Genomic DNA, 19,263 nt, shown 5'->3' on the forward strand with positions numbered 1-19,263 from the left:
GTTTGAATATTGCCATCTGGGTAAATAGAAGAAATGTAATCGTTGCTATTAACATCCTGGACAATATTCCGTCAATCGTTACGATTTCACCGATAGTCCTTGCAGTACAATTTTATCATGAATTGCTTTTTTAATCCATAATGATAGAAAGGGTATAAGCAATAATAGTTACTAAGGAAATTATGATCCGACCAATCGCCACTTAATCACACCGGTAATTTGCAATTGACCATTTTAATACAACTCTTAGCAAATTGAAATGAATGGTCTGTTGAAAATTATTGGTATAATCATCATGTGGTAACTTGTTGGATCGAAATTTGCATAGCAACTTTTGTTTTCTACGTTCTATTGGTAATAAAGTACCTTTTTGGAATTTTTATAATAGAAATTTTCCTGCAAGGAGTCTTCTGAAGAATACTAGTTTTTGCCGTTATTCAATAGCCTGGTCACACGTTCAACATAATTGATTACAACCGAGTTAAAACAACTAGTCTTATTGTGCTCTAATATGAATTCGAATCTTAAGAAAATCAAACTATTATAGAATTTCACATCTTCCTGCTTAATCTAGTTTCTTTATCACTCGGGACAAGTTTTTTTGAATACAACAAAATTCAAACCTTGAAAATATTCTCTTCGTTATTAATGAAGTTAATAGTAAGTAGCTCGAAATTTTTTAAGTCTATAATAGCTTTTACGCACACCTGTCGCAATACAACAACGTGATTTGTTTGCAATTCTGACATAGTTTTATCAGAAATCTTAGTGGTTCTTCACCTATTTTCACCTTTTTAGACACTTTTCGGGATACAATAGATAACTGTGATGATGATTCTTTTTAATGTTTTCAACAGGATTGTACAGTTGCCCTTGCTATTACTACCCACAAAGATGTGGTGGGCAAGGGAGATCATCGTTTGTTGTGGCTGTTGATTTGAAGGCAGGACCTGAGGGACCAGATTTTTGGATCAAACGAGGGACTGCACTTTTATTAAGTCTTGCCGTATGATTTCCTACACTGTTATTGGTTCGGTTGATAGATGAAGAAAATTAAATTTCCCAAGGTGAAGAATACATGGTTTCAAAGATTCATGATAAGAATAGAAATAATTACATAACTTTATTCACTTGCACAGATGAAGTCAAGTACTTTTTTATATTGTGCATCGGAGGAGTGCACAACTTGAAAATTTTTTTAAATTATTTTCACCAAATACATGATTCTCCTCCTAAACCCAAAACTGTGGAATACACATAAGCACAACTTTGTTCAATACCCATATATTATCAACTTTTAATTTTGTTAGTGAGGATAGAGTATAGTTCATTATTGGTTATCAACATGTATTTAGATTGTTAATTCTTAAAGGCTAACTGTTTTTGAAATAAAACTGTATTTCACCAGTCAATTAATTTCCGCCGTGTATTTTGAATCATCCCCCATACTTTTCTAGCGTATAATATTTCCGTTTCATGATTAGTGGAGATGAATAGCTGAGCTATCCTTGAGAGTTTGAAATAATGTGATCCGACTACCAGTGGTGAAGTCTGTGAACTGAATTGAGTTTACTCATAAATATAATGTCAACACTCGCAAATTTACTTGTGATGTAATTATGATTGCCGCTTAGACAATTCGCTTGTGACATTTACAGCAGTGCGCATTATTCTTTCCACTTGTCCAAGGACGGGCCCAGAATGTTGATACAAGACATTGCTGGATTATTAGGTCCTCGTGCACGCATCACGTTCGGTTGAATTTCCACAATTCCATCCGAGCACTCGCAAATCAACTTAGCAAGTGAAGTCTTCCGTATCTCTTGCAATTGATCTGAAATAAATAATATCGACTGTAAATGAATACGACACAAAGTGGGAGAATGGTGATCCATACAACCCTAAGTCACTAGATCCCCTTTGAAAATATGACGATTATTATTTGAAAGTTAATTTGATAATCTGTCACACAGTTTTGGTAAGTATAAAAATTTTCACTCGTATCATGACTTCTATACAAATAATGAATATCAAAGTCCTATCTAGTAACTGCTGGCCCCTGATGACAGTCTTAAGGTGCATATAAAAAGACCTGTTGTACACCTCGAAAACGCGGGGATGCAAAACTCCTATACCGCTTAAGCGATCAGAGTGAAACTTGGGCAGTTAATGCCTTATTTTGGCAAAAAGTGGAGCGTCTTTTTCCTTTTTCAAATTTTTCAAAGAAATTTTACAGATTGGTCACCACTTACAAAAATTGGCCAAATTTTCACAGTTGCACTGAATGGATCGACCTATCCGGTATGATGCCACTCGGCGGTGATGAAACACACATTTTGAGCCGAGTCCCATGAGATTTGATGGTGAAATGACGCAATGGCATCGATCCACTCAATGCAACTGTGAAAACTTGGCTAATTGAAGATATTCGATATAATAAAAGTATCGCGAAAACTTTGCCACTCATGTAATTTGCGCGAAAATTTTCCTATCTGTATATGTGGCAATTTTACACTCATACGATTACGCTGGGGGCTCACGGCCAAAGTGTCAATTTCCTTGTTGTACTGGAATCAATGGGCGTGGCTCTATCTCTTCCAACGCTGCTGCAATGTTGTCGAGAAACTCAAAGACGATCAGCTCGATGTATCTAAACTCGTTTGATTTGAAGTAGGTGAAAGATTTGTCATCGTCGTTGGCAATTCGATAAATATGAGCGTTGCGAGCCTGACATGTGACCCAAAGGTGTTTGATGTAGTCATTTGAAGAATAAAGAACAGCTGGAGATTCCTTTTGTTGTATAAGTTTTTCACCGGATTCAATATGCCTTTTCCGCGATTCAAAGTCTTGCGATTGATCTGAGAGTAATTCGCCTAGTTCCAATTGATCCAATGCAGAAACTGAGCTATTTCCACTTTTGATAAATGAATTTTGTATAACAGTTTCGTCAGCTTCTGTTTAAAATCAACTGTCCAACGATGACATTGACATAATACATTTAGTCAGCGTATTGTATTAAGCATGTGTACATTGCATGTGTGGCCTTGAAATCCAAGCGATGTGATTTCAAATTGTCTGTTGTTGCGAATGTGAAACCCATCGCGAACGGTGTTTCCAATGTACCCACAAATCTTGCTTTATTTTGAAAAGTGTGAGGCGTACGACACGATAGCTCCGTGAAGTCTGTTCTATTTCTATATGTAGTGGTAATAGACTGCCACTATTTGCTGGAGCCACAAGCAGTAGAGTACCTTGTGTCGTCACAGCAAAGCGAATTTTCCTTTTTCAGCTTTCCAATGATGCAATGATTTAGGCGATGATCTTGTTTTACAATCTTTGATCTTGGCAGGATCCCCAATTTGTTAAGGATGCAGGCGGAAAACAATAACATTCTTAACAAACATCGCTTCGTTTCGACACTATATTTATTTGTTGACAATTCAGTTCAATGTTGAGTTATTCACATTTAATCGGAACATTTTATTTCATGTGTATACGGAAAACTTTGATTAGCATGTTTAATAAATATAATTGATTTGATATTTGAAGATCCGAAAATAAATTTGCAGTAAACGAAAAGGAAAATTAAGTACTCATAGACTCACTACTCTTACAGACTATTGAGCTTTCTAGCTTGCAAGTTAATATCTAAATGAAAACCCAACTTAGAAAATTCAGCCAATTAGAGGCGTTAATCGCCACAAATCCCAAAACCTACGATTGAACCAATGCGCTATTTGAATCACTCAAAGCTCACAACTGAATTTAGGCGCTGATTATCTCCACAAGCAGCCTCATAGTGACGTGTTGGCAGTGATACAGTAAAGAATGCAAACGACAGAGCAGCAGTAATCTCTCTCTCAAATAAAAAAATAAATAAATATTCAAATCTAAACATCGGGACAAACCTTAAACTAATAATCACGGACTTCACTTAACGCAATCGATGCGCATCCCAAACTTCAATACCATCTGACAATGCAAAATCAACTCAACTACCTAACTGCCAAGGCTTCGCAGCGTTGTTAAGCGCACCTGTGCTGTAACGGCCAAAAATCGCCAAATGGCGTCATAAAATATTTTTTATTAATGTCTCTGCTAAATATTATTTTTGAAAACATGTATTGTGAGTATCTTTGAGGTCAAGAAATCCGATAATGACCATATGATGTTATTATTTCCGCACAATCATACAGTCTTGAGTCCACATACGCAAGATCAAATCTTATCAACCCAATGTGATTTATTATGGAGTATGACTATAACTTATATTAGAAAAATTATTAGATAGTTCTAAGAATTGCCTATTTAGACTCAAAAATATTATTATTGAAGTTTTCGAAATAAAATTGATCCTGAAAAAAGAAGACGATAGTTTGTTTTATGCGACCATTTCAGAAAATGATCGAAAATTCGTCAACTCCGAGGGCTTAGAACTGTACGAATGCACGAAAGAAGTTACGTTTATGGTAATAAATAGATTTTTTGACCTAAAAAATACTTGAAACATGTTTCCTGAAGTAAATATTGACCTGAGACACCAAAAAAATATTACTCTATGACGTCATTGGCAGTTAAGACATGTAGCACTCCTACTTTTATCGACCAAGTAAACTCACCTCCTTTATTCTGATATAAAATCAACAAACCAACGGAGAGGGTTCGGATTTCGACGGTGCATCACTCTTTCGTAGCAGAATTCAGGAAAATTACCCATGTCCCGAAAATCGTGAAAAAAATGTGTGGTTTTTTGACATGTGTCACTATTCCTACATTTCCCACATTTCACGGGCCAAAAAGTGTATAGCTAAGATACTTTCCACCATTTCGGAAAGAATGAGGAGTAAAATGAGCCATCGCGAGACTGTTTCCATGCAATATTGAGGTCACTAGACGAGAACCAGTGATTACAATAATTTCGTAAACAAAAGATGCTCTCAAACTCAGCTCATCGCACGACGGAATAGCGGAATGCTCGGCCATCCGCGCTACTGAGCGTTCCACCGTTCCGTCATGCGTCCTTATGTGGGAACAGTGACACGTGTCAAAAAACCACACATTTTTTGACGATTTTCGCGAAATAAGTAATTTTCCTGAATACCGCTACAAAAGAGTAATTCCCCATTGAAATTTGAACCCTTTCCATTCGTTTGTTGATTCAATATAAGAAGAAAAAGGATAAGTTTACTAGGTCGGTGAAGGTAGTAGTGCTATATGCTCTTGAGTGGTTACACTACCTAACTTGAGACCTGACACTTGAGACAAATAGACACGACTCAACCCCGTACAGAGGAATTTTGCTGTACGCAATTAACAATATGAATGACTCGATTTCAAAACCTGGCTCTACTCCGAAATTCTTAATGAAATAAACTTGACTCTAAGTGCCATCACGAAAGTCGAGCTGCGGCCACTAAACACAGAGATCGATAAACGAATTCAAAACACTTTTGGTCACAGGCAACTTGAAATGGCTAAGCGTTATTCGGCGTACCGGTACTTCATGGCTCTCGAAATTTGTTCGTTCGAATAAGCTAACGCTTGCGCTACGTAATTTCCCACACTCGTTCATTCAGAGTACAAAATCGAAAATAGCTCTTCCTTGACTACACGCCAGAACTAGAGTGATGAACGCCGCTACGCGTAGCCGGAATTTCAAAACAGGTGTTATTTTTCGCGAGATTCACCGATTCCTATTTTTTTGTCGGAATACGAAATTTTTTAATTACAGCGTATTGCTAACGTCGATGTCCGTTGTCGGTAACCGCTGATTAGCTGATGGATTAGCGGATACTAGTTGACTTCAAAACCAATGTTTGACAATAAGTCGTAGAACTAAACGGCAGTGATTCTGATGAGTAACAATTTTCTCATACCTCTGATTCTTATTATTATATCTTCCAATTAATAATTTGATGAATACCTTTCGTGAAAGCTTGAGGCGCCTCGTCAGTTTCGTACCAGTAGCGATCGCCTTGTCGCAACCGAATAAACTGATCAGCTATAAGACATGTAAATGTTGGTCCTAAAAGTCCATCAGCCTTCGGTAGTTCGGCTAATGCTCCGCTGTATAAATCGATGTCATCCACGGATGCGTATAACCTTGATATTTCTTCTAATGCATCGGCGTCAAGGTCATTCTTCAAGTCCGAAAATTTGGCTGGACGACTAAGTCCACAACGTTCCCTCCAAGCCGGATACCCTTGTAAACCATGGTCTCTACCTCGCTGTATGTTTAGAGACACCAAATCCAAACCACATGGAATGGAATTATTGGCTACAGGGTCTTCGAACATATATCTGGTCAGTTGTGAAGTGACGTGTGTCGAGGTTTTTTGTATGAAATTTGCAGTGGCTGAACTGATTGCATCTTCAACACCACTTGATGCGTACAAGCTGTAAGGGTTGAACAGCATTTTGTGAAGCTCTGTATACGAAGAAGTTCCCTTTGCCGCATCGGTTATTTTCATAAGTCCCGGAAGCAGTGTATGAGCAAACCTAAATGCTGCCGCCGCAAATTCATTCGCTATTGCAGGATTTACCTTTGAATCATAACCCTTCCAATAACTATTATTGCGAAGTTTCAATCCGCTCTCAGCGATCACGGCTTCACCAAGCACGATAGGTAGAAATTCATTGTATGCAATGTGCTGTAGCTGAGCCCCAACAATGCGCCTTGCTTCTTGATAAAGTCTTTCATCGTTCCAATGAGGATTTATTTCAGCTAAAGTATCTGCAATTCGATTATGTTGACGTGCCCATAGCAAATGCATCGTTGTTAGATGAAGATTCTCGTTCGCTCTGGCATCGCCTGATGCAAAACAGTATCGTCCACGCAAATTTTCGAGGATCCTATTACATCCATCATTGAGATTTTCACTTGGTGGTAGAAGGGTTCTGTTATCCGGTGTTATCTGCATTTTCAAACGACCACCCATGCCTTCCCGAAGATCTCGAGCGCTGGGTTCAGTTGACCCATATACCACAGAAGCATCAATGAATGCGCTCACCTGCAAGAAATCAAATTTAAGAAGTCAGAAGCACATCAATTTCTGGTTGAGCATATTCCTTTGTACTGAGAATAGAAAGAAAGATTCAGTTTCACAATGATTTTATATCACGACTACAGGACTATACTTCAGAGTGCAGAAGAATTAATTTTCTCTTACTAGCATCAGCTGACCAATTTCCAGTAAAGAAACTCCAGTTTCAACTGGAGAACTGGATTAGAACATATGAGTGCTTGAGGTAATGCTAAAATAAGAGATCAGCCCAGATACCCTCTGTGTGAGATAATTTTGTACGGAGAAATGATTCCAAAATTGACTGGATCAAGATGGTACATGGTTCAGAGCTTGCTTCCAACAGTATTTATAAAGATACATATCAAATTAAATAACGAGAGAAACCTGCCCACTGTCTCTCTCCGATTTAGTTGAAACTTCGCAGGGTGAAAAGGGGGAGCGGTCAAAGTTTTGACATACTTCATTAGCCCGCTCGTGCGGCGTGTATTTAGGTGAGTCGGTAGCGTAGTGGCTAAGGCATTGGTTTCGAGTTTTTGTGGCTCTCCCTCTCCCTCTCCCTCTCCCTCTCCCTCTCCCTCTCCCTCTCCCTCTCCCTCTCCCTCTCCCTCTCCCTCTCCCTCTCCCTCTCCCTCTCCCTCTCCCTCTCCCTCTCCCTCTCCCTCTCCCTCTCCCTCTCCCTCTCCCTCTCCCTCTCCCTCTCCCTCTCCCTCTCCCTCTCCCTCTCCCTCTCCCTCTCCCTCTCCCTCTCCCTCTCCCTCTCCCTCTCCCTCTCCCTCTCCCTCTCCCTCTCCCTCTCCCTCTCCCTCTCCCTCTCCCTCTCCCTCTCCCTCTCCCTCTCCCTCTCCCTCTCCCTCTACCTCTACCTCTCCCTCTCCCTCTCCCTCTCCCTCTCCCTTTCCCAATCCCAAAAGTTGCAAATACGCTCAAAGTGGGCGAATTTAGCCAATATATGTACTTCCTATTTACGAAAAACTGTTAGAGCAAGTAGTCAAACAACAACTAGACAAATTTATAGAAGATAACAACATACCAATAGACCAACAATCGGGATTTAGAACAGGACACTCGTGTGAAACGGCGATACAGTCTGTACTGGATGAATGGAAAATAAAAATTAGTGAGAAAAAAATGATAGGAGTTATATTCATGGATCTGAAAAGAGCGTTCGAGACGATTGACAAACAAAAACTTGTAAGAAAGATGGAAAGGTATGGTATGAATGGGAAAGTGTTGAGATGGTTTGACTCATATGTAAACGATAGGTACCAGAAAGTTAAGATTGGCGAAAAAATATCAGCGAAAGAGATGACGGAATATGGAGTACCACAAGGATCAATCGTGGGACCGTTATTATTTATATTATATATAAATGATATCACGAGAGTGGAAACAAGTGAGACGAAAGTAAAACTATTTGCAGATGATACCATGGTATACGTAAGTGGAGAGAGTATAGAGGAGATAGAAGTAAAACTCCAAAGAGCACTGCACGCACTAGAAGACTGGTTAAAAGAAAATAAATTAAAGATGAACGCAAAAAAAACGAAGTATATGGTAATAAGGAGCATCAAAAAAAATATAAGCAGAAATCTGAAAATAGCAACGAAAGATAATATCGAATTGGAGAGGGTTGCAGTCATGAAGTACCTAGGCGTGATGATAGACGATCGTTTACTGTTCAAAGATCACTGTGAGTATGTAATAAAAAAGATTGGGAAAAAAAACGAGTTTTCTGAACAGAATAGGGAAACATATTTCAGCGTACACGCGTTGCGTGGTATACTAAACCATAATTGCACCACATTTTGAATATTGTTCAACAGTGATGATAAATATGGGCAAAACGGAATTGGAAAAACTGCAAAAATCGCAGAACCGAGCCATGCCAACAATCTTACAAGTAAATAGATATACGAAAATTAGAGATATGTTAGAAGCACTAGGTTTTATGTCCGTAGAGGAGAGAATAGAATATAACACGAGTATTTTCATATATAAAATCGAAAACAACGTAATGCCAAATGAACTACGCAATAAAATACAGGTAATTGGAGGAGAAATGGGTAGGAGAACAAGGCAGGAGAGAAATGTAAGAGTTAGCATGAGAAGAACAGCGAGTGCGCAAAAAAGTATCATGTACAAAGGTGTAAAAATATATAATAATATTCCGCGAGAAGTAAAGGACAGTAGAAATGTAAATAGTTTTAAAAAAGCATTAAAAGAATATATTATTAGTAAAAGGTAAAAGGAAAGAGGTACAATATATAAAAATATAAAAATTTTGGGAAAAATATATAAAATGCTATAAAATGTATGATATAAATATATAAAAGGATAGAGAATAAGAATAAGAAGGTTAAAGTAAAAATGTACTAAGTCAAATATAATATAATATAATTAAATACAATATAATATAAAAAAAATCAATCAACATGAATAAGTAAATGTAACACAACAATATAATATTAAGGAAGATAGATATAATAAGTAAGAGTGTAAACGTATAGCAAATAAGTAAACAATGTAACACGAATAGCCGAGAAGGCTAAATAAACGAGTATAAACGAGTAAACGAGTATCAATCCCTCTCCCTTTCTCTCTCTCTACGTGAGTACTACCACTTGCTCCTTGCTTCTGCTCCTAATATTTTGTGCTGGTACTGCTGTATCCTGCCTACGGGCGTCTTGGTTCCAGATCTCTTTGCATGCGCTCTATTGCAATTTCTCCACGGACTGTTTTCTACCGGTGAGCTCCTTGCCTATTTCTGCTACTTCTCAACTTTCTGACCTGCTGTTGATGGATGAACATAACCTCTCCTGCTTCTACTGGTCTACCTCCTCTGCGTATGCCTGTCACAATCTCGATCGACGCCTTATCGATTGTCAACGATCGCTCATCGACAGTCATCGCGCGCACGTAGCTGGCTCCGCCCATCTGCTGTGACATACCTGTCTGCTGAGCCAAATTTTCTTTTGCGAGCCTGCGCTAATTCTGCTGTTTACATTTGTGGTGCCGTCGGTCAAGTCGTTACCGTCTTAGTCATGCCGGTATCCTTTACATGTACTCACTGCCATAAGCTTATAGCTACGAAAGTCAAGCGATGTATGTCTTGCCTGTCTACATATCACCCGGGCTGTTTAGACGCTGAGCTGCGGCGAGACAAAATGACTTCTTGCTGCCCTGGGGTGGTAACGGAAGAGTTTTCACGGGTTCCCGCGGTCTCAATTCCTAGTTCTCAACCCTCGGATCATAACAACTCTCCGTCCGTTGCCAGTCTGGCTGCTCGTCTGGATGAGCGTTTTGAGCTCCTCACATCGCGGATTGCTCCCCTATCGGACTTGGAGGAGCGTGTCGTGGCCGCTCTGGCTCGTATCGCTGTTCTTGAAAACGAAAATCGGATACTTTCTGCGGAGAATTCTGCACTGCGCCTAGCTCAGCAAGCAAAGCGGACTGAACTTACTGCACTCAATGATAGTTTGATTCGGGTTACGGAACTTGAAGAACGCTGTCGTGTGCTCTGCTCGGATTTTGCTGTTCTCAATCAGGCTCACCTTCATAGGCGGTCTAATCATCAGGTACTCGGCCACGATACCCGTCTATCTACTCCTTCTGAAATCATCATCTAGGGTGCTCCTTGCTCGTCCTCTCAATCCACCCTTGACACCGTCAACGAAGTCATTGCCTCGTTGGGCTCCACTCTTGCAGATGGCGAAGTTATCAGTTCCCGTTTTCATGTCACTCGTGACAAAGCTCGCAAGGATATTCCGCTCCCGATTGTCGTTAAATTAAGCGATCGAACTGTTCTTAGGCGTCTTATTGCAGCGAAAAGAACGAAGGGCCGTCTAGTCACCACTGATCTCGCTTCGCACCCAGTAGGTCCGGCGACTGCCATTAACTTGAATGAGGCCCTACCTCCAGCGACTTACAAACTTCTACTCGCCACCAAAGCTGCTGCTAAAACTGCTGGTGTTCGGTTTGTGTGGCACAACGAAGGTATCATCTTCGTGCGCAAAGCAGAGGGTGCGCCGGTTATGCGCATTTCTTCATCAGCCGATCTCAGTCGTCTCGCCTCGGATTGACGCACATCTTCAGCAGTCGTCATGTGATCAGCCTCGGTACTCTGGTTGTCAGGCCATTCCTTGTGGCTCTGTCGGCTCGCCCTACCTCAGCCTCTGTCATCTCAATACCAACTCCATCCGTGGTCACATTGACCTGCTGCGTTGCCACTTCTCATCCCGTGCGTCTCATCTTATTGCCGTCAGTGAGTCTTGGTTGAATGCGAACGTCTCTGATGCCTCTGTCTCACTGCCGGGATATACTATTTTACGCAACGATAGGATAGGCAAGATGGGGGGCGGGGTTGCGCTATACGTGCTTCAGTCTCTAAAGGCTAAGATCCTTGCCGTCTCTTCGGGTCCTTACAGCTGCAGCCCCGAGTACCTTCTTGCTGAAATTCGCGTTCCACGCTCTTCACCACTTCTTGTCGCTGTTGTTTACCGCCCGCCGAAAGCGACTAACCTTGCTGTTTTTGAAGCCGACTTTGATCGCTTTAACGTAGACTATCCCGTCTCTGTCATCTTCGGTGACTTTAACGCTAATCAGTTATGTCAGTCATACGAAGCGGTTGATGTCCGCGAGTTTTACACTTCCCGAGCTCTGTACCTCGTACCTTTTTTGGCTACGTGTCATGGTCCCACCTCCGATACATTTCTTGATCTGTGCATGCTTAGCGACCAGAATGTTCTTCATTCCTTCAAGCAGTCCTCTGCACCGTTTATCGCTGGGCATGACCTTATCTCTGTGGACATCCTGGTATCGGCTCCTCCGGCTCCTTCCAAGGCAATCAGATTTCGTTCGTTTACCAACTTCTCGATCGACTCTTTTCAGCAAGACATCGCGGAAAGTGACTGGTCACCGTTTGCAGCTCTGATGTCTGTCGATGAGCGGCTGTCCTGTCTCCAGGGAAATATCACTGCAGCATTGGACAGGCATGCCCCTTATGTCTCCCGTGTCTTCAAACCTAGCAGGCCGCCGTGGATTTCTTCAGAGCTTCACGCTCTTACTCGAGCCAGGGACTCCCGATATCGGGCCTATGAGCGTTCCCGGACGCAGGTTGCCCTTCAACGCTATCATGACGCCAGGGACGATTTGCACAGGCGTATCTCAGCAGCGCGTGCCGAGTTTTTTGCTGATCGGCTCTCCTCTATTCGTGAGCAGCGGGTTCTCTGTAGGGAACTCCGCGACCTTGGTATTGCGCCGGCCCGTGTCAATGATTATGGTGACTTCGCGGTGGACGATCTGAATCGTCACTTTGCGGCCATCTCCCAGAGCCCGACGTCCGCAGCGGAGGTTGCCGAGTTCTTTGCTACTCTTCCGCCTCCTGCCTACAGTGACTCGTTGTTTTACTTCCAGGATATTTCTCCTGCTGCACTTCTTCGCGCTATTAAACACTTTTCTCCGTGCTCGCGAGGTTTCGACGACTTGTCACTTCGGTACATTCAGTTGGCACTGCCTGTCATCCTTCCCTACCTCTTGGCTCTCTTTAACCAGTCTCTCTCTGCTGCTATCTTTCCCGAGGTCTGGAAGCGTGCGCGTGTGTCGCCGCTAGGCAAGGTAAAGTCACCTACCTCTCTCGATCAAGTCCGGCCCATCTCCAGCCTGTGCTTCTTGTCGAAGGTTCCGGAGCGCCTCGTTCTCGAACAGATTTCGTCTTTTATTGAAAGTCGTCAGTTGCTCGATTCTAAGCAATCTGGCTTCCGTCTCGGGTACAGCACTCAAACTGCTCTATTGCGACTCACTGACGATGTACGAAGGGGCATCGATGACCGCTGCTCAACCTTACTAGTCCTCTTTGACTTCTCCAAACCTTTGACATGATCCCGCATGTAGTTCTGCTCAGAAAGCTCTCCCATGTGCATTTCTGGCAGCATGCCATACAATGGATCGCTTCTTACCTGCAAGGCAGGATGCAAGCCGTCGCGTCCCCGGATGGGCTGCTTTCCTCTTGGGAGAATCTTGGTCTTGGTGTTCGGCAAGGTTCAGTTTTGGGGCCACTATTGTTTTCAATCTTCATTAACGACATTTCCCTGGTCCTGAAACACTGCGACCATCTAGTTTATGCAGACGATCTGCAGGTCTATTACAAGTTCCCACCGGCAAAGTTTGCGGATGCTGTCACCTGCGTCAATGAGGACGTTGCTGCTGTCTTTGAATGGTCCAGATCCTCGGTTATCCGTTTAAATGTCGCAAAAACGCATGCGATGATTCTTGGTAGTGGACCTTACATAACCAAACTCCAGCCTGACCTGCTGCCTCCTGTGCGCCTCAATGGCCTTCCAGTCTCTTATCTTGACACGGTGCGTGATCTTAGCGTTCTCCTCGATTCCAAGCTCTCCTGGTCAGCTCAGGTTGGCGCAATATCTAGCCGTGTACATGGTACCCGCAGACAGCTCTCTTTATCTCGTCGTCTGCTCTCCATGAACCTGCGCAGACTGTTGGTAATCACCTTGATTTTCCCGGTCTTCGACTACTGCTGTGCGGTGTTTGCTGATCTATCTGCTGGTCTCGATGCTAAGCTCCAGCGACTCTTGAACAGAGTTGTGAAAATAGCAGTCTGAAAGAAATGCACTACTCATTACTTTTAATAATGTAGATTTGATAATTTTCCCATTACAAAATACAAAATTAATGTGTAATGAAGGCGTGTTTCATTACAAATTAAGGAAGTAGTGTGTAATGAATGCGTGTTCCATTACAAATAAAAAAGTAATGTGTAATGGATGCATTTGCCATTACAATATAAAAAAGTAATGTGTAATGAATGAGTGCTCCATTACAAATTACAATGAAAAAAAAAGTAATTTGTAGTGGAGAATATTCCATTACAAATAGAAAAATTAGTGTCCTCGCATTAGAACCTTGCACAATGCGGTTTCATTATTTTATTTTGCTTTTTTGACCATTTGTGATCTTCCACAGGTTACATGTCACGTGACACCCTTCCACAATGATCGCAAATGATCATTAAAGTAAAAAAATACATGTACGTTATTTAGGGATTCAATAGCCAAATTTTGTATGAAAAACTTATAATTTTTATTTGATTGCTTATAATTATGAGTAACAGCGTGTAAAAACAAGTTCAATATGAAATATTATATTGAACTTTGGTTGAATATACTCTCACACTCCATATTTGAAGATGAACTGTTTTTTTTGTTTCTAAAGCATCTAGACCGACGAAGATTCTGGTTTTTCTCGATTTTTCCAATTTTATTGATTTTATTCTTACTGTTATTTCTTTCACCAAAGAACTTGTTGAAGAAATTTTATGAAAACATAAAATTTGACCCTTATACGCCACCTTATTTTTCCACCCCAGAGAAGTATTTATTTTTTCGCCTATTCTGTCGCTTCTATTTCTCTTGTCTGCCTCCGTCTCTTTTTTTCGCTGCTGTCGTTATAACTGCAACACGCATTAGCCTTCAAAAGTACTCTTCTTTCAAACTGACTATCACTCAAACGGTTATATTTTGGCAAATCCATCATTGTTGCGTAGCTAAATAGTCGTTCGACCGGAGCTGAGGAGGGCAACGCAGTGTTGAATTTTAAAAATACTTTTTTTATCATCGGATACTTCTTGAGCATCGTAAGCTGCGTATCTGGGTCTTGCAAATATCGCGTCAATTCGATTTCAGCAGCACCGTGGCTAATGCCCGTTTCCAGATCGCAAAAAATTGATTCTCCGTCTCCAAAATGAAAACCGTCTGCTGGTTCCAGGAAATTGCAATTATTGGCGGGAACATCCCGACTCGATGTCATAGAAGCCGCATTGAGCACTTCGTTGTATATGCGTTTCTGTATTTCAGATGAAAAACATCGGAACCAACGAATTTTGAATTGTGGATGTGATACCGATGCTATTGCTGCAGAAACACCTTCATTGGTGACTTCAAACATTTTTTTAAATCTCACTTCAAGGGCTTGAATCGTTCCCTTAACAAGGGGCTGACAAACTCGAACATTGCGGTTACCCTCAAGCAAAATCATTTTCCTTCTGAGAGAAAGGAGAGTTGGCAAGAGATAGCCATAGTGGCAGTTGATATCTCCTTGCAAAGAGTCTATTGATTCCGCTGAATCCTCGGTGCATTTAATATACTCTTCTAGGTATTGAAAATCACACCTGTTAAAGGGATCTCTCAGTGAAATTCCCTCACCTGTTTCTACGCAACGCAGAAGTTTATTTTTGCAATGTATCAATTGCTTAAGGCAATCGAACAAACTGTTCCACCGAGTAATTACTGGTCTTCGTAAACCGATACCCAAATAATCTTTCATGACTTCATTGGTTTTTGGAGACCGTAAACTCTTCCAAAGAGATGTACACTTCGCTATCACATTCTTATGGCGCGCTCCTAATTCTCTCGAAGTTTCGATTATTTTATTCGTATCTGTCGTAGCAATGAGGTTGAGAGTATGACTGGCGCAACGAAAATGTTGCGGTAATTGCTTCTGGCATTCGTCTGCAAAGTCGGTGTCCAGCGTGATTTCGTGATTCGGTTCCTCAGTCATCAAAGTTTCAGAAAAATCTTCCTCTGAAAAGTTGTCTGACGCTTTTTCTACAAAATGAAAACATTCATTTTCATAACAGATCAGTCTATATTCTTTTCTCATATTCATTAGAAATATACGTACTCATTGCTAACTTCATTTTTCAAGTTCACTGCATTCAATGCAGCGTACTTGCATTGTAAAACGTAGAGTGGTAAGGGATTTGAGTCAATAAGTTTTATATTTTCTGAGATATCACTGGAACCGTTTTTAAAAATGTCATCCTGAGAAACCCTCATTTGAAGTTTTTGTCCGATTAAAAATTAAAGGAAATCATTGTTTTCGTAATATATAATACTGCAATGATAACATGGAAAAAGTTTTGTATTTTTAAATAAGAAACTTACTAAAAAAAAATCTTAGTAATCGTCTTTTTTCGGTATAGAAATGAGAACATGCCCTTGAACGAATACTATCATAGCTACGACTTTAAAAAATTTGGAAAAATAATTACAAATGTTATTATGAGAAGACAGTATTACTATCATTTTTAACATTACTGATTTTTTTCAGAATTTTGCCTTCAAATAAAGTACTCAAAATCATATTCAAAAATATTTTTGGTTGGCATTGTATGAGCAATACAGGAAGGTCTTACCAGTTGGAATAATATCCGCAGCATCAACACCGTACTCCTGGAATGCCTTGACAAAGTTCGATCCATTATCGGTAATGGTGGCCACAATTTTTCTGGGTGTTAAATTTAAGGACAGATGAATCTCCGCTAGATACGTCGCAATAGCTTCATACGAGTGGGTACCAGGAAAGCGCCGGCACGCAATCGCCGCGGATTTTCGATTTAAAGTATATGGATGTAGCTGTTAACAGATAGCGAACATGATTTTTTTCAATATTTTTAGTTCTTGAAGAAAACATAGTTGTGAGAAGAGATACTAGGACGGTATAAGAAAATATTCAAAGGAACGATTAAATTGTGTAATTAATGGAAAAAGCCTGTAAGCGACACGTTTAAGTTCGTTTGCTTTATTGCAAATGAAAAACGACGTGGGGAAAAAAAACGATGATTTTTCTTGTTGTACCATGAAAAGTCTTGAAAATCCACGAAATTTTTTAGTTCAACTTAGATTTTCTTAAAAAAAAACTTACCCAATGAAGCGTTACCCCGACAAATCGACGATTTTTCCCGGACCAAGCATCTGCTGTTGTACAATCGTACTCAATTGATGCGATTATCTTACGGAGCTCAGTGATCTGTCGTTCTGCCAGACTAATTATTGATTTTGACAGTGAGTGTCGAGTCAGATGTTTCAAAATCAGTCCATCTTTTTTTATGTTGAAGTCTACACATGTACGTAAGAGAATAAAAAATTAGCGTAATGTCTCAAATCTTATAAAAATACTCTGTAAAATAAAGTTGACATACCATCGAAAATTTTTCGAAAAGATTTTTTCTCAACAGTATTCAATGGTGCCATGCTGTCCACAATGTAATTTGTGACACTTAAATTAAATTCACTTTGAGAGAACGTACATGACCATCGTTTTTTATTTTTTGGTTCGTCGTTCAATTTTTTTGACAAAGAATCCTGGGTGTACCCGACATATTCTTCTGGATGACGTCTCTGCGAAGGAAATATTTTTGCGTTGTTGATTCTGTTAAATTAATATAATTTGTTGTTAAAATACTAACCCTTAGACGCGTCGTCCAGTTAGAAGTACTGCGAAGTATGCCGGCGATGATTTTTTCTCGTGGACAAATCATGCAATTGGCACGGATTGTCCCATCCACTTGTGATTGTTCTTTCACGACTTTAAAGTATCTACCATCCAGGCACAGTCGCTTATTGCACTCCACATCCAAAGGATCATCGGGAGGTTCTTCGTTCTCAATAGAAATTTGGCTCAAACGATGAATCGGAAGATCTTCAACGATCTGCGATGTTGATGCTTCTGCCAGGAGGGTAAATAATAGTTAATAGTAATAGGCACACATAATATGCACAATAAGCATATGAACTTTGTAACTTTATGAATTAATTTAACGCTTAATTACCTGAATGAGAAAATCCCCCTCACACGACATCGCTGTGGAAAGCCATCTGCTGGTTTTCTTGCGAAGATGAGACCACACTCTCATCTTCTGGGTCTGGAGAAATAAATCACCATGATAAGGCAGACTTCAATATATTATTTGATTTTCAGAGGTAATTGTTTCCTTTGAAGCATTGTTGTACGAAGTACACTTTCTCTAAGATCCAGAAGGTTAAATGCAGTTCTATAGAAAAAAAAACACACATTTTTTATGTGATTCCTCAACTTTCACGAGGAGGATGAATCAGACGACAACCACGGTAGTTTAGAAGAAAAACAGTATTGAGGTCCCATATATTTCCCAATAAAAAAGAAAAGTTGAAAAAAATTAAATTCAAAATTTCGAAGTGGTTTTTGGCAAAGAACAATAATAAAAATTGTGAAATATTTTTTTTGTAGAGCTCAAAATATACAGCTTAAAAAAGATTCCATGTAGTTTTTCGCTCCGATTAGCCGTTCGAGAGGTAATTGGCTGAGAAGAGAGCGAGAAAGTTAAAAAAAAATCGAGAACAGATATTCCATAATACTTATCGAATTGGGTCATGTAAATGCACGAAAAAAACGCGTTTTATGATGATCCTGAAGTTTCGATCGTTGGAATGCAAGGAAATTCTGTTATTTCTTGAGCAGAGCTCATAATTATTATTCAATATTTGCTCCGGCCAATAGAACGATCGTCTCTTTCGACCAAAAAACTCAATCGACACGAAAAATTGCCATGATTTTCAAAATTCAATAAATAATCAATAGAACAAAAAATTTTCGTTGAATCTCAACGTTGCAAACTTCAGAGTCATGTTTTATGTCATCTAGAGTCGCGGTAGCGACTCGAGATTAAATTGCGCAGTCCAACGAAAAATAAAGGCTTGGAGGTGGTTGAGTTGACGTGGAAAGCCGTATACATACACACTGAAACGTAAATATATTGCTTACTGGAGATATTGCTTTAGACATTGTGCGGTGTACAGGTCAATGTTGACGCGTCCGCGTGTTTACGCGAACGCAAAGAATGTAGAGCCCGCGGACGCTTACGCGGTATTTTGCTGGTATCTTTACCATCCGACATCAGTAGTTTCTGAAAGCTCATGTAAATTATAATAAACCATTTCGATGACTGTAATATGCTTGTATAATTTTAAATAATAACTTGAGTAAAAAATTGGATATGTATGAAGTGTAGTTCAATTCATATTAATTTCTGTGCTACGAGTTTGCATTTTGAAAAACGTAAAGGAAACCTGTTGATAGATAGACTCTGAATAGTTAGGAAATGCACATGTAGAAAAAACAAATGCTATTGCTGCAGTAGATAAATGACAGTGCTTTTTGGAGTAATTTTTACAACAATTCAAGATAAATTTACAGTCACGTTAATTGCAAAATTATAAGGTGTATACGAAGACACGTGGGAATTAAGTTAATACATACTGACACCAATAACTTTTCTTGAATTGTAATTTTTGCGACAATGGAGTGAAAAATACTTCGAAACTCAGTTCATACATTTACCAATACTATAATAAATCTAACAAAAACTTGATGCACACAAATTTTTTTCATTGAATAATTAGTAAAC

The 19,263-nt window shown here is 40.0% G+C and overlaps 2 protein-coding genes across 2 annotated transcripts in view; one reads left to right on the top strand and one right to left on the bottom strand.

Moving 5' to 3' along the window:
• LOC124413872 (dynein axonemal heavy chain 2) overlaps positions 1 to 1,071 on the top strand; it is a 468,252-nt gene extending 467,181 nt beyond the window's left edge. Inside the window, exon 48 of the mRNA XM_046894658.1 lies at positions 858 to 1,071. Within this exon, the coding sequence (XP_046750614.1) occupies positions 858 to 1,012 (155 nt within the window). The 3' untranslated portion in view covers positions 1,013 to 1,071. The remainder of the gene's footprint in view (positions 1 to 857) is intronic.
• A 503-nt stretch (positions 1,072 to 1,574) lies between these two features.
• LOC124413782 (peroxidase) overlaps positions 1,575 to 19,263 on the bottom strand; it is a 67,401-nt gene continuing 49,712 nt past the window's right edge. Inside the window, exons 3-4 of the mRNA XM_046894553.1 lie at positions 5,924 to 7,010; positions 1,575 to 1,834 (exon numbers count right to left, since the gene is read on the bottom strand). Coding sequence (XP_046750509.1) covers positions 1,668 to 1,834; positions 5,924 to 7,010 — 1,254 coding nt within the window. The 3' untranslated portion in view covers positions 1,575 to 1,667. The remainder of the gene's footprint in view (positions 1,835 to 5,923; positions 7,011 to 19,263) is intronic.

This window comes from Diprion similis, chromosome 13 (assembly GCF_021155765.1).
Source record: "Diprion similis isolate iyDipSimi1 chromosome 13, iyDipSimi1.1, whole genome shotgun sequence".
NCBI lineage: Eukaryota > Metazoa > Arthropoda > Insecta > Hymenoptera > Diprionidae > Diprion > Diprion similis.